The 24,023-nt window shown below is 32.3% G+C and overlaps 1 protein-coding gene and 1 non-coding gene across 2 annotated transcripts; both read left to right on the top strand.

Annotated features, from left to right (window-relative positions):
* Nucleotides 1-15,270: 15,270 nt before the first annotated feature.
* On the top strand, nucleotides 15,271-20,967 carry LOC110881393. Its single transcript, XR_004863192.1, has 8 exons — nucleotides 15,271-15,427; nucleotides 17,438-17,488; nucleotides 18,326-18,397; nucleotides 18,475-18,543; nucleotides 18,639-19,662; nucleotides 20,576-20,644; nucleotides 20,722-20,790; nucleotides 20,874-20,967. It is a non-coding gene; the product is annotated as an uncharacterized LOC110881393 (transcript).
* A 23-nt stretch (nucleotides 20,968-20,990) lies between these two features.
* On the top strand, nucleotides 20,991-22,733 carry LOC118479326 (elongation factor 1-alpha 1-like). Its single transcript, XM_035989514.1, has 2 exons — nucleotides 20,991-21,338; nucleotides 21,837-22,733. The coding sequence occupies exons 1-2, from the start codon at nucleotides 20,991-20,993 to the stop codon at nucleotides 22,731-22,733; spliced, it is 1,245 nt and encodes a 414-aa protein (XP_035845407.1).
* Nucleotides 22,734-24,023: the final 1,290 nt, after the last annotated feature.

Below are 24,023 nucleotides of genomic sequence, written 5' to 3'. Positions count from 1 at the left end.
TAACTGAAAGCTATAAGTTGGAACCAAAATATGCTTAAAATGCTTTGATTTATACATATTGTTGGTTGGTTATAACCATTTGCCAATATATCATAAATCATATCCATTTTAGCATATTTTTACATATCTATATCACTCTAATAATATATATTAAATCACACAAAACAATATATTTTAATCCAAATATGTAATTAAAGCCACCATTGTTCAAAGCCTTCATCTGTTAAGCTTTTCCTCCCTGGTCAAAGTCAAAACCATATATATACAGTCACTAAAAGAATGATATGAAAAGAAAACATTAACAATCATTATTCTTATAGGTTTGTATGATTTTATTAGTAAGTTCATAAAAAAAAAATTATTTAATGTAATTGTTTTTACTGGTCTTTAACTCACACGTTTTTTTGTCCCACTAAAAAAATTTCAATGGGTTGATGTGTCAATTTGAATTGATGAACCGGAACATGACCCGCATAAATAGACGTTTCAACAACATTAAACCTAATCCAAACGTATTGAAATTCATGTAACCTAAACCTAATAAAAGGTGTTTGTAACTCATTCACCTAAATGTGTCAAAATAGATTACGAACGAGTTATGTGTTGTAAACGGGTTGCAATTAAGTCGTAAATGACTTTAAAAAAAACTTATAGTTCAAGATATATGTAATGACATTGTATTTCAATTTTTGTTCATAACATATTAGTTTCAAAATTTAAAAACATTTTTCGGTGCAAGTTCGAACAAATTTGATTTTAAGTAGAGAATTACAAGAACGACAGTTGTGTTTTGTATAGCGTGCTTGTCAAATAAAGTGGTTACACCTTCGTATCATATTTAAAGCAATATATAAAACCGTTTATATGCTTCTTACAGTCCTCTACTTAAAACTGATTTTGTATTGAAGATGCACATATAAGTTATAAGGATCTAACCTTCTTGATGGCGTTGCGAGTCAATCGTCTCTTAAACCGGGGATGCTTCTTGATATTGCTGTGAGGAACACCATTTCCAGCTCGATTCGGTGGAGGTCTATGAGAATGAGTTTCTGGTCCCCGGTAATCAATATCATAAACTTCTGAAACAAATAAAGAATGTATCAAACATATATCTACACAAATAAAATATTTATCAAACATATATCAAAGATCAAGCAGTAAATCTACGACGAATTTGATGACACACCTTTGGAAAAAACAGGCACCGCGAGTAGGAGAAAGAGGATGAAAACCGTAGTCATGCAGTTCTTAAGATCCATCGTAAATGTGTGCGCGTGCGTGTGTGTGGTGGTGGTGAGAGATGGGATCACAGAGGAGTATGGTGGATTTAAGCAGTTGAAAGTGTCCCAATCTTCACAGCTTATGACTTGCTATATGCTAAGCTGTGTATGGCAGGCACTCTCTATTTAATGGACCAGCTATACATGTATGGTTGATAAAATTAAATGGATTAAGTTAGCGGGTTAACGGGTTGAAATAATACATGCAAAATTTTATAAAGTTAAACCACGACAACACCTTTAAACACCTTGCGAGAGATCTTGGGTTCAAATTCCATAGAGATGGCCTAAAAGTGACTTAAATATTAAGATATGTGATGAGGTTTCGTTGATATACACTAGCTTATGCATGTCTTTATCATTTAAACACAGTCCGAATCATACCCACTTAACATGTTATTACACGTGTATTGTATATGATTAATTAAAAAAATCGTTAAAGAGCATGAGCAGCCAGGGGCTCATTCTCATCTAACCCCCCCCCCCCCCCCTCATCCCCTTTCACATCCACGTATGCATGGTCTTCCTCTCCCCACGGACATTCTCTCAGGGGAGGACTTAAGTGACGGGTCAGACGGGCAGACACACCCTTTGAAAAAAATAGTGTATTTTATAGGCTAAAATATCGATTGCATCCCTTGAATTTTGGTTGAATCCCTCGTTCGTACCCTCAGAAAATAAATCCTAGATTCGGCATGCCTCTCTCCTACCCTCTCACATAACTCACTCCCTCCACGACCAATTTGTGGAGATGAACTTTTGCGTTGAAAAACGCAACATCAGCCAACTGTCTTCTCCATGGTTGCAATAGGTAAGCCTACGAATATCCAATTACGGATGATCTAAGTGTTGTAAACGATTTGATATGGCTTTTCTGATATGGATTATCTTTGAATTCGAGCTCAACACAATGCAAAAAGAAGATGTCTGCCTTCAGGGACTTGATACACAAGTCATAAGTCCATATATTAGGGACTATGGCCATTGGTTGTGGTTAAAAGTTAAAACATGAATATGCATGTGTAGTTTACCTTTAGGTAAGGGTAGAGGTGCACAAAATGGGTTCATACCCTAAACCGGTCGGATTCAAATTGGTTCTGGTTGGTTGTACTAAAGTCAAAAGCGGTTTCGGTTTCAGACCGGGTCAAGTTTGTTGACCGTTTTAAAAGTTTTGACTGACTGGTTTCAAAAGGGGAGGATTATAAACCGGTTAAAAATCTTTCTACATTAGATAGAAAGATTATAAATAAGTAATGCATTATAAACGATTACAAAATCTGTACTGTTTATTTTATTTGATAAAAAAAAGATTCTAAAAATTACAAGCATGTAATAACACTTTAGGATGATTGGATTATATAAACTTGTTTCATAAACACAAGGAAAATTATATAAGAATTTCATGTAAACGAACAACTAGTTGCGCCGCAACCCCATTTTGAACAACAAATCCAATTCTACCGCAAACATTACCCTGGTTCCTTGATGTCGAGGAATTGATGTGCACGACCTTATGCACTCTGTCCAGGAAACCGGTAGCTTTAGGAGCAAGGGAACCAAAAGCATCAAAGGCAAAGTGAATAAAGACATGTTGATTCTCAGCGCAAGCGTTTTCATGCTTAACAACTTTCCCTAATTCTGCCTTCAACATAGCCTCGCCAGCCACGAGACAGTTTTCCCTAAGCTCAACAAGGAGGATACTCCGGTAATGTCCACACAAGTGTGTTTTTTACCTGCCCAACCGAACACAAGAATGCCTGTTAGCCGAAGAGTGGACCTCCCTTCAAGATGGCCTCTTAGGAAATTCATAGGGACCTCTTTTTTGGCAGAGATTCCTGCCCTCTTAAGCACATCACGTAGGAGATCACTAACAAGGTCATGTATGTATTTAAAGCGTGGTAACTCCTTGAAAGACCACATGCTCCCCAAAGTTATCCAAACAAACCTTACGGAAAATTGGACAAGGCTTATCAACTAACCGATATTTAACAATGATCCAATACTCCACCGCTGACATGTGGTGGACTAGCCTTTTAATGGGGATAACGGTCATGAAATCTTCATGTAGGCCTTGTAGACACTTCGACACCACTTTCTGGCGTAGGGATATGTCAAACTTTTCTCTCAAACTCTAAACAACTTTCCTATATAGAGCACTCGCCAAAGTATTTTGAATTTTAAAAGAGCAGTGTCCTTATTAGTGAACCCACCAATATCAAGAGATTAAAACCACCCTTTATAATAACAGATGCCGACATTGTCCTTAACTAATAATTTTATAAGTTGAGTTTCAACTATAATTACAAAAATTAAATTCTACATAATATATTAATTATTTTATTTTTTAAATTTAGAGAGGTGAAAAGTATGAGTGTGCATGGGTCGGTTTCGTTTGGTTTTTATCATTAATCATAACCATAATCATAATTAACCGCTAACTTCGGTTATGAAATTTTCTTAACCATAACCAAACATCGGTTACGGTTAATCAGTTATGAAGTCGGTTATGGCTCGGTTTTGGTTATTTTCGGTTAATTAACCAAGAAAGATTTGAAATAAATAAGGTTGTTGTTAGGGGCGTGCACTGTTAGAACTTAGCTTGGGTCTTTTTTTATAAAATAACCAAGACTATACTTTTTGGCTAAACTACCGATGTGGGATTCCGGATTCCCTTTAACAAGTTAAATTCTCAACAAAAAAATTATGATCATAATACCTCTATTCTTCAATAAAATAAAAAAAGGCATCTAAATCAAAATCATTTTGTTACTTACATACTTTTATCTTAGTAAGAAATATCTACATTGTTAATGTAAAACATGAATCCATTATATAGACTTATAATTACATGTTCGGTTCGGTTTCGGTTATATAGGTTAACCAAAGCTTCATAATTGTAACCATAACCGATTAGTCGGTTATACAAAGTTTCATAACCATAATCGTCGGTTATCGGTTAATAATGGTTCGATTATATCAGTTATGGTTCGTTGTCGGTTATTTTGCTGACCCCGGTGAAAAGTAATAACATTTTGGAGTGAAAAGGTAGATGGGCCTTTAATAGAATAATAGTGGCCCCAAATGCAAAGAAATTAATTGGGCTGACACAGATGCTAAGAAGAATAGTCCTTTTTGCATGCATCCTGAACGTGACCTATTAATAATCGTGGTCCAATATTTTAGTTATTTATTTATTATATAATGTTGACTTTAATGAATCGCTAAATAAAACTTTAGAATTTAAACAAATAGATGCCAAATTATGGAGGAAATATAACATCTATACACATAATTATTATGGAGGAAATATAACATCTATACACATAATTATCGCTCAGACTCAAATCAGTTGAGTTCAAACTTAAATTGAAATTTCATTAAATAAACAAACTTATATCCGGGTTTGTTAATTAAACCATTAAACCAATATAATTTACAATATAATTATTTAAAAACAAATATAATTGAATATATATAGTAATGATAAAAACAACAAAATAATATGTATAAAGTGAGGACCTCAAACTTATGTGTTTAGTTATGATAACTAGAACTAGAAGGGGAAAACTATAAACAAAAAACATACATTGTTCATCTTATAAACTATCTAACACCTTGATAAATATTCGGGTGAGTATAATACTGAATTAACTGAAACCGAATTAACTGAACTGAAAAAACCGAACCGAAACAATAATTGATGGTTCGGTTAATAATATCCCTAAAACCAAAAATAACCAAACCGATTAGCCAAAATTACTCTACCCTCGGCCATATATATATACATCAAACTCTCTTAATGTAATATTATTTATAAGTTCACGACTCACTATATTTTTTAACCTTTTAGTCCAATTGAGGGTCCATTAGTGTTTGTTTTATTATGTACATAGAGCTCATTACCAATATACTTGTGGTATCTATATAATTTTGCAAGTTTTATATTCATGAGTTTATATTTTGCAAGTTTTATATACATTAGATAATTAACCGAAACCGATCCATAACCAACGGTTAACCTAACAATTGTTAACTAACCATCGGTTATGGTTATAGCTATGGTTAATAATTTTCACCACGATTAACCGAATCCTCGGTTAACCGAGGTTCCACACCCCTAATAGATACCCAAATTTTGTATTTAATAAGAAATAAATAAATAACATAATGGAAATTGGGAAGGACTATAAATAGGCTGTTTAGGTACATATAGAAAAATGGTAAATACTTGCCAATTATGAGTTTGTACCTCAAATCATATATAAAATATCATAAATTCTTGACTACATTAGATTTTCTTTATGATTTAAATTAATTATATGTCTCGTTCCTTTCGTTTTCTATGGTGCTAATAATACGAAGACCGTGTCGTGTTCTCATCCAAACAACAGTTGGATCGAATGCAATCGCCCATATTAAGGGTCCGGACCCATGTCTTGAAATTTATTAATACACCTAACCTAGATCAATATCTATACAATCCATAAATGAGAAAAGTCATAAATACCATATGTATTTAAGTATATGTCTATATTTAAGTATATGTGACAATATTAATGTCACACATAACTTTACCCATATAATGCAATGAGACACATGATAACACGTGTCTTCCTATGTGAAAAATACTTATTGGAGTCAATAACAATAGTCTAATAATAAAATGTACATTAGTTGTGGTTATAATGTAACATTAAGTGAGATGGGAATGTGGGCATACATACACATACGTAGCCATCCACCGATAAGTCGTGAACACAACGGTTATAAACGACTATTATGTTATGAGTCAAGCACTATGATTGATTCATCTATGATATGGTATTGTCGTCATTGAATTATTAAAAATAATCACTTTATTTATTATCAGTTTCATTTGTTAACTAGTTTATCAGTTTCATTTGTTAACTAGTTTCTGGTGTCAAACAGAGTTTTGATTGGTTATTCATTACTTAACGTATAAGTTTAATTTCATGATTTTCATATTTATTTGGTACATATAACATTTTATGAGTAAATGAAACTTTCTGAAAATTTTCAAGAGTCTACAACGATTATATTTATACAATCTAGTTTATTATGATGACTCATTAATATAAAGTGGATACATGAAAAGAAAAGAAATATTTTTGCACGTTTCATGGCTATATTGGGCCTACATATTGGTTAGATGAATGGCCTAGATGAATTCTTTCAATTCTAACAACTCAACCTAGGTTTCATTTTAACAATTCCATAAATGGAAATAGAAGTTAGGGTGTTTGATAAAAGGATATTTAGCAAGTATTGTTAGGGAGATATATGAAGGAAATGAATATGATTTAAACTATAGGTTTTTTTTCATTTTTTTAGATATTGTGAACTTTGATAATGGCTCCTGATTAGGAGTTAGGGTGAGATTGGTATTGAGATTGTGGGGTACTGGTACTGTATTATATAGTACTAATACCAAAATTCAACGAGAATCAAAATCGAATATTGTACCATAGATGTTCTGTTAGTACAGTATTGTACGATACCCTGAAAATCCATAACGGACACCCTACCATATAGTACCAATACCGGAATTGAACTAAATTTAAAAATGTACCGTATATATTCAGTTGGTACACTAGCGGTACAGTATCAGTACCAATATTCAGTACCAATACTAGTATGTTTAAAGAAGTTATTCATTATTGTTATACAATCAGACATTTTAGTCCCAACCCAATACTTAAAAAGGGTTTATAGTTATGTTTTTCTATATATTTTAACTAGGTTATAACCCCGTGTATTACACGGGAAATTATATCTCTAAGAACCTCATGTATTGTACTGAATAAATGTAATTTTATATACCAAATAATAAAAACCCGCGTATTGTACGGGTTGAATAAATCTAATTATATATACTAAGTAATAAAAAAGTTATATCTTTAAAAACACTGTGTATTACACGGGTTAAATAAATGTAATTTTGTAACCTTGTATATTACACGGGTTGGATAAATATAATTTTATAAACTAAATAATAAAAAAATTATATCTTTATAAACCCCGTGTATTATACGGGTTGAATAAATCTAATTATATATACTAAATCATCATCATCATCATCATACTCAGTAAATCCCACAAATAGCAAAGCTAAGCTAGGGTCTGAGGAGAGTAAGATGTAGAGGCTGCTTTCAGTAAGACCCCCGACTCGATAGTAGTTTTGCATCAAGCTTTGGACATAAGGCACATAACACTTAGCAATCGGGACAAAGACCGATTAGTGCATGTTCCCTTTTGTCTTTCTGCTATCAACGCCACCACATGAATATGATGATGCATGATTAACCGTCCGCCGCTTTTAACGTTATTTTCACAAATTTAGTGAAATAACGTTAAAATTAGTGCAATTTCACTTTTGCCCTCCGAGCGTCCACACATATATACATTATTAAAAGTTAGATTAGATTATATATGAAATTAAGTGTATAACAAAAAGTCTTTAAAAATTTCACGTAGAATTAATTGGAATCCTTTATTAAAAGTAGGTTAGATTATATATGGGCTTATACGTGTGAGTAATTGTGATTATTGAATGGTTGAATTTTGAGGGTTTTGAAATGTGAATTTGAACATGATAGATTATATTTTAGTTTTAAAACTTCTAGAATGATTGAATCAGATAAAAGGATTATGATTTCCTAGAAACAAAAATAATTGAGTTTTTTTTTCTGATCATTTTGAACATGAACAAATAGAACGATAGCATCTTAATAAAAAAATAACTAATTACAAATGTAAAACCCAATAATTTTACTTCTATCCCATTTGAACGGAAAAGATAAGTACAAAGTAAATTTAAAAAAAATGCAATATGAAAATAAGAGATAGAATAATCGATATTTTTTTTCATAAAATATGAGATAAGGGTAAACTAAATAAAAAAGTGTCAATTTGGTAAATAATAATATTAAGTATGAAAAGGTAGGAAATTATAAATGTAGACATCTTCAATGAATGACACGTGTTCAAAAACAGGTTTCTTTTATTATATAGTATAGATGTTGAATAAAATGAAGGATAATAATTCAGTTTATCTCTATTTCTTTATGATTTTTCACCAATTATTTTATTATCTGAAATCTCTACGGGGTTTCTCAATTATTTTATTATCTGAAATGAATATGATTTTTGGGTTCTATTGTTTTTTAGTAAATGGGCAATAGTTCACAAAAGATTAAGCCATGAAGCCATGGATTATGGATTGAGCCTTTTTAGGCCTACAGCCCATTTTAGTAGGAAACAATCCGTGTACTAAAGGCCACGTGAGTGGTTCGAACTTTAATTTTTGAATATAGGTGAAGTCAAACTAGGGCTGGTCATGAGCCGAGCCGAGCCGAGTCAGGCCAAGCTCGGGCTCGGCTCGATTATAAACCGAGCTGGCTCGGCTCGGATTTGAAACCGAGCTGAAAATCTAAGCTCGGGCTCGGCTTAGTTTTAAACCGAGCTAGCTCGGTTCGGCTTGGTTTGGCTCGATTTTATTAAAAAAAAAACTAATATATACCTCTTAAAATTTAATAGCCTAAAATATTATTCAATAATTTAAAAGAATATCTTCAAAATAAGTTCAACCTAATACAATTCAAACCAAAATCAAGTTTAACAACGCAAAATAAGTTTTAATTTCAATAAAATACAATATTAGTTCATTAGTATGGTAATCAATCTTCAAATATGCCATAAATATCAAATTACAAACTTATATACATGTAAATAATAATCAGTTTTTTTGTAATATATTATAATGTATATAAAATTAAAACTTATTATAAGTAAAATAATTCGAGCTAAACCAAGCCGAGCTACAAAGCGAGCCGAACCGAGCCATCTCGGCTCGTTATGATTTCACAATCATAGTCATTCAAAGTTTCCATCCAACGGCGTTGTCTCATATTGAGCTCTTTCTGATTGAACAAGTGTTGGAGACTTTTGTGATCTGAATAGATCACACATTTTGTTCCATATAGATAATGTCTCCATAACTTAAGCGTGAATACAACGGCACTCAACTCTAAATCATGGGTGGTGTAATTCTTTTCATGCACTTTTAGCTGTCACGATGCATAGGCGATTACATTGCCTCGCTGCATAAGTACACACCCCATACCGGTGTGTGAAGCATCGCAGTATACAACAAACTCTTCAATTCCTTCTGGTAAAGATAATACCGGAGCATTGCTCAATCTTTGCTTTAGAATCTCAAAGGATTCCTGTTGCTTTGGACCCCAGTCAAATTTCACATTCTTACGGGTCAAAGAGGTTAATGGTGCCGCTATTCTTGAGAAGTTCTCAATAAATCTTCTATAATATCCAGCTAAACCCAGAAAGCTACGAATTTCCGTAGGTGTCTTAGGTTCTTCCCAATTCATAACTTCTACCTTGGCAGGATCTACTTGGATGCTCTGCTCACTAACAACATGTCCAAGGAACTGGACTCTGCGAAGCCAAAACTCACACTTGGAGAATTTGGCATACAATTTCTCCTGTCGAAGCAGTCCTAAGAGACACCGAAGGTGCTTTTCATGCTTTACTTGGCTACGAGAGTAAATAAGTATGTCGTCTATAAAGACAATGACAAACTTATCTAAGTATGGTTTGCAGACTCTATTCATGAGGTCCATGAATGCTGCAGGCGCATTAGTGAGCCCAAAAGGCATCACTAAGAATTCAAAATGTCCATACCTTGTTCTGAATGCCGTCTTCGGTACATCTTCAGTTCGAACCTTAAGTTGATGATACCCGGATCTCAAATCAATCTTTGAGAAATAACTCGCCCCTTGGAGTTGATTGAATAAATCATCGATCCTGGGCAAAGGATAACGATTCTTGATCGTTACCTTATTCAGTTCACGGTAAGCAATGCATAAGCGCATTGATCTGTCCTTCTTTTTCACGAACAATACTGGAGCTCCCCAAGGTGAAGAGCTGGGCTGAATGAAACCTTTTTCTAGTAAATCATCTAATTGATTTCTGAGCTCTTTCATCTCAGTAGGCGCTAGACGATACGGAACTCGTGCAATAGGAGCAGATCCTGGAAGGATGTCTATCCTGAACTCTACTTGCCTCTCAGGGGGTAATCCAGGTAACTTGTCAGGAAAGACATCGGGATACTCTGAGATGATCGGAATGTCTTCAATTTTTGGCTTTGGATCATTCACAGTCACCTGTGCCATGTAAATGACACATCCACTTTTCAAACACTGGGATACCTTGAGAATAGATACATTGCTGGGCAACCCGTAATGTGTATCTCCTTGAATAGTGACTGATTCACCAGAGGGGGTTTTGATAATGACAAGCTTTTTATCACAGGCAATTTGGGCTTGGTTATGCGACAACCAATCCATGCCTAAAACTATATCAAAACCAGCCAAGTATAAATAGTTCGAATTGATTTTAGTTCATCATTTAGGGTTTACTCTATACCCAAGTTCACACAAGCCTTAGAATAATAATAAAAAAAATAAACATAGTAAGTTAAAAGGTTATGATTGGACCCGTTTTAAACAACTTGTAGTTTTATGTTACAACATTAGGTGAAAGATTTACAAGTTTTTGAAGTATTATTTCATCGGTATACTCAATGTTACAACTACAATAAGTCTAGGGTGAATATTGTCATTTATTACAAAGTTAAAGGTCTAAACTGCGAAAATTTTTTATGTTAACTGTATTCTCCCCATATCTCGCTCAATTTGTTTGTTACCCTGACTCTAAAGTCTAAACTCGTCGATGGATCGCTCGCTCTTTCCCTGTTGTCCGTTTTGATTTTTTGGTGATTTCATCTCAACTTCCATAATAATTTCAGTTTGCAAATTACTTGTTGAATTCATTATGTTGTTTGTAGTAGATCGAGTATGATTAGGGTTGTTTTAGATGCACATATAAAATTTAGTCTTAATGCGTGTACCTAAGGTTTAGTTTCTTGATTCAGTTTGAAGGTCATTGTGTTGTTTGTTATGGATCGAGTGTGATTAGGGTTGTTTCAGATGTTTCATGATTTAGTTTGAAGGTCATTGTGTTGTTGATAATGGATTGAGTATGATTAAGGTTGATTTGGATGCATATATATATATATATATATATATATATATAGGGAGCCGCTAGAATGAAAACCACCCCGAGTTGTAAGAACCGCGAGAACTACACCCCACGGGTGGGCGTTCACCATGATTTTTTTTTTACAACTAGATGTGTGTATTATAAACACAGCCGAAAAAAAAATTTAAACGCCGCGGCCGAGGGGGTAGTTTTTTACACCACAAGTTTGGTGAAAAAAAAAAGAAAAAAGAAAAAAATTAAAAACACCAAACTTGTGGTGTAAAAAACTACCCCCTCGGCCGCGGCGTTTAAATTTTTTTTTTACGGCTGTGTTTATAATACACACATCTAGTTGTAAAAAAAAATCATGGTGAACGCCCACCCGTGGGGTGTAGTTCTCGCGGTTCTTACAACTCGAGGTGGTTCTCATTCTAGCAGCCCCCTATATATATATAGTGGAGGGTTCAAATGAGAAGAATTTTTTTGTAAGAATAAAAAAGAACAAACTTCAACCAATAATAATGCTTCATTTTACTTTATTTAATTTTTGTATTTAATATGGGTGTAAGGATATATTGGTAAAATTAGATAGATCATTAATTCTTAGTCTTCCTTTTTAATAGCTCACTAAATTAAATTTGTAACTTATTTAAAAAAATATATTTTTTCAAAGAAGAAAAAAATTAATTTAAAGTGTAGGATAAATTATGAGGTGTGTAGGATAAATTTCAGTATGTGTAGGATAAATTTCAAATACGTGTAGGATAAATTTTGATGTGTCTAGGCAAAAATTTTAGTGTATAAGATGATACTCTTTTTGACTAATTAAGTAGTCAAAAATAATAATAAATGAGATGAGAAAAAAAAACTATTTAATGTTTTACAATTGTACCCTTTATTCTTTTTCTTCTCAATTTAATTTTCTTCTCAAATGAACCTCCCCCTATATATATATATATATATATATATATATATATAGGGGAAGGTTCAAATGAAAACCACTAGTTATTGTGAAAACTCGAAAACTAATTAAAAAAGCCAAAAAAACATACAAAAATTTTTTTTTTTAATTTTTTTTTTTTGCAATCAAAATTTCGCAGGTTTTTTAATATAAAAAAAAATTCAAAAAAAAAAATTTGTGTAGTGCACATGTGTAATACTGCACATATGTATGTGTACTACACATGTGTATTATTACACATGTGCACTACACAATTTTTTTTTTTTTTTTTTGAAAAAAAGTTTTTTTTTATATATAAAAAGCAGCGATTTTTATAAAAAAAATTGAAAAAAAAACTTATGTGTTTTTTAGGCTTTTTTTAATTAGTTTTCGAGTTTTCACAATAAAAGTGGTTTTCATTTGAACCATCCCATATATATATATATAGGGTAGGGATCCTAAGAGAAGTCCACCCTATATGAGAAACTTGAGAAGCATTCTGGACCACACATTTTTCTAAGCCTTTCGTAATATACACATATGTATAGTTTAAAATTGACTATATACATATGTGTATAACTCAATATACATATATGTATATAGTCAATTTTAAACTATACATATGTGTATATTACGAAAGGTTTAGAAAAATGTGTGGTCCAGAATGCTTCTCAAGTTTCTTAACTAGCCTATCACTTCTCACATGATCCTTATCCTATATATATATATATATATATATATATATATAAAGAGAGAGAGAGTGGGGATACTGCGGAAGGTGTGTTTTTCCTAGAAATTGTAGGAAGCGATCTAGGCCATCAGATGGGTGTGTTTAATGGTTGAGATCATTTTGGTGGCATTTTGGTAATATACGTGTCTTTAAAATAGGCTAATTTAATTGATTGGGGGTAAATGTGTCATTTAGTTGTTTTAAATAAGAAAATAACTACTAATCATAAAACCACCTCCAAAAATGTCGAAAATTTTTTTCTCTCTCTCTAATCCCTCACATTTGAAAACACCAAATCGTACAAAAAATAACGATAAATCAGATCTAAATGTGTTCATAGTAGTGTGTTTTAGCGATAAAACACAATGTCATGAACTAGTGACTGACTGCTAACACACAACATCAAGAATGACAACTGATAAACCACAACGTGAACCGTAAATGATAGAACACAACATCAAGAATGCCAAAATCATATCAACTAGTAACTGATAAAACACATTGTGATGAAACAGTAGATAAAATACAAAAGAATATGTCATTCATGAATCATAACTAGTATAACACATTGTGATGAAATCGGTAATTGATAAAACACAACATCAAGAATGCCAAAAATCATATCAACCAGTAACTGATAAAACACATTATGATGAAACAGTAACTGAAACTAGTAACTGCTAAAACACATTGTGATGAAACCAGTAACTGATAAAACACAACATCAAGAATGCCAAAAATCATATCAACCAGTAAGTGATAAAACACATTGCGATGAATCCAGTAACTGATAAAACGCAACGTGAAGAAATTGTTAATGATTTGAACTTCGTAACTTAAAGTAACTACCCTTTTGAAATCGTAATGATTTGAAATTGTCAAAGAGAGATACGTTTCTATAAATATCTGGATAGTTAGTTTAGGATATATAATATTCCAAAATTAAATTAATAATCAAATTACCATCATGTCCTTTAAATAAAAAAAAACTAAAAGTCACATGTCACCTCCCTGTTGCTTCCTAGACTTTCTAGGAAACTAAGGCTTTCTAGCCAACTCTCACTCTATGTATATATATATATATATATATATATATATATATATATATATATATAATGTTGTCTTATACCTAGGGTTTAGTTTCTTGATTTAGTTCGAAGGTCATTGTGTTGTCTATAATGGACGAGTATGATTAGGGTTGTTTCGAATGTGTGTGTGTGTGTATATATATACATATAGGTGAATTATAGGGACAAATCACATTTGAGTTACAAAACTATGAAAACCTAAGGGATAGACATCATGTTGCCACGTGTTACACTTTTTCGCTGCAACATTTTTACTGACACCTGCAACATTTTCTGACAATGACACGCTTTTTGTAATAGCGGAGAGAGAAGAGAGAATGTGTTACATTTTTTAGCTGTTCACGTCTTTTGTAACTCACTTGTGACACTTTTTTTTTTGTTTTTTAACACCAGTTTTTAGACTATACGAAGTCTATGGAATTTAAAGTTTATAATTTACGAAGTTTTTATTTTGTAATATGCGTAAAAAAACATGTTAATTTTTTACAACAGGATATTTATGTAACACTACAACTGTCACACTATTTTGTGTCAGATTAAAGAAGAGAAAGGAGAGAGAAAAGTGTAAAGTTGTTACACTTTTTTGTGAGACTGTAACATTCTCTGAAAAAATAAATTTTTGTACACTTTTTAATATCAACCATTGATCACATACGATTAATGGTGGAGATGAAGTTTTTTGGGTTTCTTTAACTCAAGTTGCCGCTTTTTACATTTTTTTATATAGATGTTCAAATATGTGTGTGTGTATATATATATATATAGTGCGGTTCTAGAGTGAACACTAGTGTATTTGCGAACTAAGTGAACAAATCCTAGCCATTGATTTACACACGTTTTTTGGCTAGGATTTCATCATCCAATTATAGAATACACGAATGTATTTCATCATCATATCCTGGCCATTGATTTACACACGTGTATGGTCAGGATTAGTTCACTCATATATATATTTATAGGGAAAATATCAAATAAGAGGTTTAGTTTGGGTAGGAAGTGTAGGAAGCAATAATAAGATGACACGTGGTAAATAACAAAAAACATAAGGAGGGGCATTTTAGTCAATCTCTTTTCATCTATTCTATTTATCTTTCTCTGCATCTTCAAAACCCACTATCTTCAACATTTTCTTCAATTTCTCTCTCTAGTATTACTACATCATAGCGCGATTTTCTTCATCAATGAATGGTTTAAACAATCAATCAACGTGTTCTTCAATTTCTTTGAAGAAACCCAGTTTATTTTTATGCAATTTCTCATTGTTTTTCAGTTTAACATAATGCGATAGAACATGAGAAATTGATTGAAGCAGGTACTTCTCTTCTCAAACTTCTCAAACATTTGTAGGCAAAGTGAAGATATCTATGATTCTAACCTTCTCTTGATGTATTCTTGCGTTTGGGCAACATTATTGGTTCCAATTTTATTAAGAAATCAGTGGTAAAAAGTTGCACGCCAGATGTTTGACAAAATGTCTCAAAGAAAATTACAAAACAGTTTTCAGTTTAAACTTTCATTTAGAATTGTGTTTTACAAAAGAATGAAAAAACATCCATTGCGTTTTACAAAAGAATGAAAAACACATTCTTTTTGTGTTTTTTTGTCCATTGCGTTTTACAAAATAATGAAAAACACATTTTGTTGTCCTTTGCGTTTTACAAAAGAATGAAAAAACACATTTTCATGTGCTTTTTGTCCATTGCGTTTTAGAAAAAAAAACATTTTGTTTTGTGTTTTTAGGCAATTCCGTTTTAGAATAAACACTTTCTTTTGTGTTTTTAGTCCATTGCGGTTTTTTTTTAACTTTCTTTTGTGTTTTTGTCTATTGCGTTTTAGGAAAAAACACATTTTGAGTGCTTTTAATCCATTGCGTTTTAGGTAAACACATTTTTATATGTTTTTAGTCCATTGCGTTTTAGAAAAAAAAAAAACACTTTCTTTTGTGTTTCTTGTCTATTGCGTTTTAGGAAATTCACATTTTTATGTGTTTTTTGGTTCAGTGCGTTTTAGAAAAACACATTTTGAGATGTTTTTAGTCCATTGCGTTTTAGTTAAAACACACTTTTATGTGTTTTTATTCTATTGCATTTTAGAAAAAAAAAACATTTTTTTTTGTGTTTTTTGTCTATTGCGTTTTAGGAAAAACGCATTCTATGTGTTTTTTGATCCATTGCATTTTAGAAAAAACACATTTTGAAGTGTTTTTAGTCCATTGTGTTTTAGGAAGAACACATTTTTATGTGTTTTTAGTCCATTGTGTTTTAGAAAAAAAAAATATTCTTTGGTGTTTTCAGTCTATTGCGTTTTAAAATGAACATTTTCTTTTGTGCTTTTAGTCCATTACGTTTTAGAAAAAAATCATCTTTTGTATGGTGCAAGTTTTATAAAAAAAAATAATGTTGTATGAAAAAGTTATTAACGTTTTAAAAACGGGGGGAGAATTGAAGAAGAGAGAAACTATTGACTTTGATGGACTTGAATACCCTTAGAATAACCCATACGCCTCCTTTTTTTGTTCAATCTTACCCCTGTAATCTTAGCCATTGATTATTTAATAGATGGTCAAGATTACTTCATATCCTTCCTACATAAAATATACTTCCTATTATATCCTATATATATGTTACATTCCCTGATTTTTTTAGAAAAAAAATGTTACATAGGGTTTTTTTTTTTTTTTGAATTTTTCAACTCAAATGAATTTTCTTCATATACTTCACACACACACACATGTGTGTGTATATATATATATATATATATATATATATAGGGGACCGCTAAAATGAAAACCAACTCGAGTTGTAAGAACCGTGAGAACTACACCGTACGGGACGAGGTGGACCAAAATTTTTTTTCATAAACGTAGATGCGTGTATTATAAACACATTTGTAAAAAAAATTCAAAAAAAAAATGTTGTGTGTGTAGTTTTGAGCACCACAAGTTTGTGTTTACGGGTACCGTAAATTCTATGGGAAAATTTACAAAAGGTGCGACTTACCTTTTGTTGATTTCTTAGTTTTGTGATAGATTCCTTCCAAATTGGAAACAGTTGATTTGATGACTAAATATTTTTTAGGTTTTCTACTTAAAAATTTTGAAAACGAATTTCTTAGTCTTGGATTACTATGTCTTTTGGTTACTAACTCAAAATGTGACTATATATACAAATGAAAAGTGGTAATCTCATTAATCAACGCTTTTCACGATACTAATGCAGTATAATGTGTTGCACTCATGGCTTATATGAGTTCCTATGTTTTAAGAATTGTTGAAGTTTTGCTAGTCATACTAATATGGCATACAAACTTGTTTGACACGCAGCCTCTGAACCGCAACAAGCAAACAAGCTAGCAACTCAATCTCAACCTTGAGGTTCCATCTGTTACATTACTATTTACCTGTTCTAATTGTTATTATTATTGTTGCTGAACAATACTGCCATGTTCTATGCTTTATTTGTTGGTAACATGACTTGCTTGTTACTACTATTACTATTTAAACAAGACTACTCTTTGCGAACTAAAAATTGGTATCTACGGTTTGGATCAATGGGGGGTGTTAGAATTACAGTTTTGATGGTAGATGTGCACGTATTACATACTCTTTTACAGTTTTGGTATGTGAAGATTATAATAACAATTGAAGTAGACCAAAACAAAGTCGATGATTGAACACATGAACAAGAAGGCTAGCATCCAGCAACCAGTTTACAACTTAAAAATAGTTTGTAATTCCATGTTTAAATGATACAATACTAAAACTAATAATTACTAGTTTCGTCACACCTATACTACAATTGGGCACATAGTTTCAAGGTAAAAAACATCCCATGTTACAAATTAATTACTAGTTTGGTCTTATAAGCACAATTAAGGTTACCGGTTGATAAATAACACATTGCTGTTGGTTAGCATCCACTTGTGGGTTGAATCGTTCACAACCGAAATTGTCTTAAATATAGTCTATATGCGCGATTAGGGATGAGCGGGTGGTAAATTTCTATATGAGATTCAACTTACAAAATCGTTCACAACAGAAATTGTCTTAAATATAGTCTATATGCTACAAAATTGGGAGCATAATATGGGTAAGAACCAACTTAGGGGTTGAATTTTTTAAAACCGAAAACCAAGCATCCTTTTTTGAGTTTTTTTATTTGCTATTTCCATTACATATTTTTTTTTTGTTTCTGTTTTTGTTGAAACTCAGATGGATCATGATTCTGGAGTTTGGAAGTTCTGTCTTAAAGAACCTAATGATCATTATGAAAATCGTTGTGAGGTCGGTTTCTTCATTCCTTGTTTCTGTTCTTTAGTTGATTAAATATTATATGGCTAATATTGATTATTTTTTATTAGCTAAATCCCCAAAACGTTCTAAAGAAATTGAAGGTATATAAAAAGCTGGTGCAGTCTAGACCAGAGAAGGTACCTTCTAAATGTTAATATTTTGTATATTCAAATACTCCTTTTTTTGTTTTTCTAAGACGATTTTTTCTTTTTTCTTTTTCTTTCTATTTTAGACGAATGTAAAGAATAAGTCAAAGGAACCGAATGTCAGAAGCTGTTGTGATCAGTGGCGGATACAGAATTTTTTTTGTAGGGTGGGCACAATACGGGTCGGTTAAAATGGGTCGCCAATAAAATCAATGATAAAATAACATAGCTCATTAGATATTTAAATATAATTACGAATCAAAACACTTAAACAATACAAATAAGACTACAACTTGAAATAGGTAAAAAAAAAATAGGCACCATGTTTTACTCTAAGACATCACCAAAACAAATCACCAACAGTCCGAAGCAAAGCAATATATCACAATCTAAAATATGTATTTTTGTATATTAACAACTTATCTATAATAGAATCAAATTATCAACTATTAAAAACCAAAAAAATAGAGATAAATGAAGTTATCAACTAACATGTTACGCAAAGCAATATAACACAATTTAATCTGTATTTTTATAGAGATAAAAAAATAACGAAAAAAGATTGAAAGCTTACTAGTTACTACACTATATCACTTAATTAGAATCAAAAACCAAAAACCTTTGTTCAGAATTCTGGCCGGTCGGGAAAGAGCCGACGAGGGAGGCGATCAAGTGAGGATGAAATTCTTATAGCCATGCAACAATTTGATTAGAAGGACCGGAACAGAAGAGTGGGGGATGAGGGGAATGAAATATCGAATTAGGTTGTTGGGGCTTGGTGAGTGACGACGCGTTCAAACAGATGCAGAGAACAAGATGTCCTAGTCACTTGGGCCTTTCAAGATGTTACAATGGGCTTTAATTAGAAAATTACCGAACAAAATACACTATCAAGTTGGATCCTACGGTGGGCACAGGCCCACCCTCCAACTATAGTGGATCCGCCACCGGTAGTGATACAATGTCAGACTAGCTCATGTGTGTCAATTGGAAGCCAAACAATGATAGATGTATTGGGTATGGAAGGCTCTGGAAAATCATCAACCATCAGTGGTTTGAATGGTGGAGGTGTGGAATTGAAGAATGGAGAAATGAATCAGGATTTTAGAGGTAAATATGTGACTTGAACTCGTCAGAAAGCCATGAGCTTTTCGTTTATGGAGACAACTTAGGGTATTGAAAACATCCTTACCGGAATTTCAATGGCGGATTGTGCTCTACTTGTAATAGACATTACACTCAGCTTCAAAGAAAGCCATCCAATGGATAACATAGTTGATCCTGTGGATTTATCTATTTAATAGCGCTATTTAGGGTTTACTTTTGCATTATCCCTTTAAATCACAATCAGAAACCAAAATCGCTGCTGTTTAATCTTTTATCGCTGCTGAGTCTCTCATGTTCTCTGTTTAATCTGTATTGCTCATCTTCCAGGCCGGTTTAAAGATTTTGATTGCTCAGTTTATTATTTGATGATCAGTGATTATCAATCTATCAGTTTATTGATTTTGTTTAATCTGTATTAGTGTATTGCTCATCTCGTAGTTCAGATGCTTTGTTCAGTTTATTAATTATTGATTTTTTTACTGCTCAGTTTATTATTGATGATTACTGCTTAGTTTTTCGAAAATAGATCCTTAGTTCTTAAGATTGATCAGAAAGACACTTGTATAGTATCTGTTAATGATTATGTTTGCTGTATAGAACCTGTTTAATTTGCTTTTTAAGCTGTATAGAACCTGTTTAAGAGCTCTGTTTAATATGCTGTATAGAATCTGTTTAAAGCTTTATTGAACCTGTTTAGAGCTCTGTTTAATTAGAAACTGTTTGTCTTTTTTGATGTTTTAAGCTATTTGTGTCTTTTTTGATGTTTTAAATTGTTGAATCTGACATATAAATATATATATAGGGTTTGGTTTCTTGATTTAGTTTGAAGGTCACTGTGTTTGTAGTAGATCAAGTATGATTACAGTTGTTTCGGATGCATATATATAATGTTGTTTGAATGATTGTGTAAATTCAGATGAATCCAGATTATGGAGATTGCAAGTTTTGTCTTAAACTTAAAGATCATTCTGAAAATCGCTGTGAGGTCGGTTTCATCATTCCTTTTTTCTTTTCTTTAGTTGATTTAATATTATTTTATAATATTGCTTCTTCTTTATTAAGCTGAATCCCCAAATCGTTATGAAGAGAATGGGTGTATATAAAAAGTTGCTGGAAGATGAACCAGAGATGGTACCTTCTAAACGTTAATATTTTGTATATTCAAATACTTGGTTTTGTTTTTCTAAGACGATTCTCTTCTTTTTTCTTTCTAGTTTAGCGAGGTTATTGCCAAGTGTCAAGAATGGGTGGCAAGTCTAAAGGGCCGAATGCCAGAAGATGTACTAATACAATGTCAAACAGGCTCATTTATGTTATCTGGAAACCAAACAATGGTAGTTATAGTGGGAATGGAAGGCTCCGGTAAATCTTCAATCATAAGCGGTTTGAATGGTCGAGGCGTGATCTTGAAGAACGAAGAAATGCATCGGGATTTCAAATGTAAATACGTGACATTAAGAACTAATGAGAAGAAAGCTATGACATTTTCGTTTATAGAGCCTCGGGGTGTTGAAAACATGCTGACCGGACTTTCAATAGCTGATTGTGCTATTATTGTTATAGATAGTACACAAGGCTATCCAATCAATAACATTGTTGATTCCGAGGATAACATCGTTGATCCGGCGTCACTCGCTGTTTCCATGGGTTTGAAAACACTTATTTGTTGTGTCAACAAGGTTAGTATTATTTGTTGTAGGGGTTGGTTCCGGTACAAACCATATTTATCCTACAAACCGTAAGAACAGATCCTAGCACTTAAAAAAAGTTAAATTAGCACATACCAAAACAATATATACATAAAAGTAGCACATTTGAATTATTTTAGCACATAAAAATTAATCAAGATAATTGATTTTAGCACATATTTGAATGATATCAGCACTTTTTGTAATCAGCACATCGAAAACAAGAAGGTAGATCCAAATAAAGAATTAATTGTTTGTTAGCATATTTATAGGGAATTCAATATAATTGATATTATTTAGAATATTATTTTATCATTTCTCTATAATTAGTTGGATGCCACGTGACGTTTTTTAAATGGTTCTTACAGTTTGTATGCGAAATGTGGTTTGTATTTGATCCTACTCCATTTGTTGTATAAATAATTAGTTTCTTTTTCTATTTTGTAGTTTTGTACAATTTACAAGTTTAGTATTTTTTTTGTAAATTAGATGGATGTTGTGGGATATTCACAAACCGTCTACAATCAGCTAAGGGATGGAGCTATAACATATTTCAAGTCGATCGGTATTGAAGAATCAAATGTAACGTTTGTGCCGGTGTCCGCACAAACCGGGGACGGTTTGCTTGATAAGTCGGAGGAGATGGCTTGGTACGAGGGTCTCACCCTCATAGGGCAGCTGCATACCCTTGATCGAGAGTCTAGAACGTCGCGGCGCCTACGTCTTGTGGTCGATTCAACCGAGGTAAAAGGAACAGTTGTTCTAATTCGTTGCCGTGTTCACTACGGGATTCTTCTATCGGGTCGTAGAGTCGTTTTTTGTCCGGGGAATTGGGCAGTTTATGTGGATAAGATGCGGGTGGGAGGGCTTGAGGTGAAGTATGCATGGCCCGGGGAAGCTGTTGAATTAGAAGTCAAGGGTCCTGTTAATGAAATGATGGAACAGGGTTGTGTGGGTGCTGCAATCATTGATGATAAACTGAAGGTGGCTATGGGTATTGAAGTAGAAATCCTTGTAACCAACTCAAAAGTTGAAGTCACCACTGGGTTACAAGGTTACTTATGCAGCTGCCACAAAGCATCCTTTCCAGTCATAGTATCTCAGATAAAAGAATCTGTAGACGCTGCTACCAGGATTAGGAACAAGGACACACCGACATCCCTAAAGATTGGTCAAATAGGTGTGGTGTCTCTCACACCATTAGTGGAGGTGGTGGTTGAGACAGTTTCTGATTACATGTCTTTGGGAAGGATAATTTTCTGTAAAGAGGAAGAGGAGAAAAAAGATGTTGTAGCGGTTGGTGTGGTGGTGGATGTGGATCACACAGAGTTGCCTAAGCTGAATATGGAGCAACTGAATCTGGGAAAACCAGTAAGGATAAAATGAAGAGAAATGCTTCAAGGTTTTAGTACATGAAGAAATGCTTTTGACTTTTCAGTACATACATGGAGAAGGTATATATCTTTTGCAAGATTTTGATTTTTGAATGATATATGGTGGTTTTACAGTACCATATATATAGTATGGTAGTCTGAGTACTTTTGCATCATATGCCACGTTTTCAGTTTCCTATTAGTTAGTATTATAATATTTCAATTTAGTTTTAGTTTGTTTGTTTTTCTAATTGGCACAAGAACCATAGTTTAATTGACTAGCAATAATTAATGTGAACTGTATATCGAAAAGAAGTTGATAAAAAATATTAATGTGTAATTCAGTTGTTTTAATAATAAGAAAGAAATTCTAGTACGGTTGTTTCTTTTTTAGTCATTATATAAAGTATCTAAAATAATTAAATTAAAATATTATATAATAAGGCATATTAAAATAAGAAAATGGTGTTTTCCATAAATTCCAAAATCAAGAGTTTTAAACTCTTAATTGATATCTTCATTTGATCTCAAAATTCCCCTCGTTTTTTCTCTCTCACCGGTTTTTACCTTTTCTTAGAATAGCCTTTTTGAACTTGTTTCGTAGGAAGTTTATTTATTTAATAAATAATGACAGTATTTTTCATTAAATTAAATAAACAAGCATATTTTGTTCGTTCATTTATGTTAGTAAATGTCCGTTTGTATTCATTCATATATATTTGTCGTTTAAATTTTATTGAATATATAAGAAGTTAATATAAACATGAAACGAGCTTTCTAACTACTTGTGTTATATATATATATATATATATATATATATATATATATATATATGTATGTATATATAAGTAGAACTAAATTGAGCTTTCTATTAATAAAAATAGGTTTTTCACTGAAACTTATCGTAATCTGCCCCTAATTTATATTAGAAACTACTTATTGTTTGTGTTCTTTTATGGTTGGTCTATTATGTTTATTTGTGTTCCTTCATGATTGTTTTACGTTTGTTTGTGTTGTTTTATGATTGTTTAATTATGTTACATAGACGAACATGTTCATTTTCTTAATAAACAAAAAATAACGTGTTCGCTTGTATTTCGTGTTTTTGTTTGTTTAAACTTAAATGAAGAAAAACGAACATGTGTCTATTCGTGTTCATTTACAGATCTAATGATATAATCTTTTAACACGTTAAATTTTTAACAAAATTTGGTTTTTTATAACTCTGCGTTTGTTGGCTTTTTTCTAGAAAAAAAAAAGTTGAGTACATGGTTGTATTTTAACTCCTGTCCTTAAATTATTA

Source organism: Helianthus annuus, chromosome 1 (genome assembly GCF_002127325.2).
Source record: "Helianthus annuus cultivar XRQ/B chromosome 1, HanXRQr2.0-SUNRISE, whole genome shotgun sequence".
Taxonomy (NCBI): domain Eukaryota; kingdom Viridiplantae; phylum Streptophyta; class Magnoliopsida; order Asterales; family Asteraceae; genus Helianthus; species Helianthus annuus.
The sequence above is the reverse complement of the archived record's forward strand: the minus strand, read 5'-3'. Positions and strand labels throughout refer to the sequence as shown.

Excerpts from the sequence above, each read along its gene's own strand:
- LOC118479326 (XM_035989514.1), top strand. The coding sequence starts at position 20,991 with ATGGTAGTTATAGTGGGAATGGAAGGCTCCGGTAAATCTTCAATCATA. Across the intron at positions 21,339-21,836 it reads TTATTTGTTGTGTCAACAAG|ATGGATGTTGTGGGATATTC; the intron begins GTTAGTATTATT and ends TTTGTAAATTAG.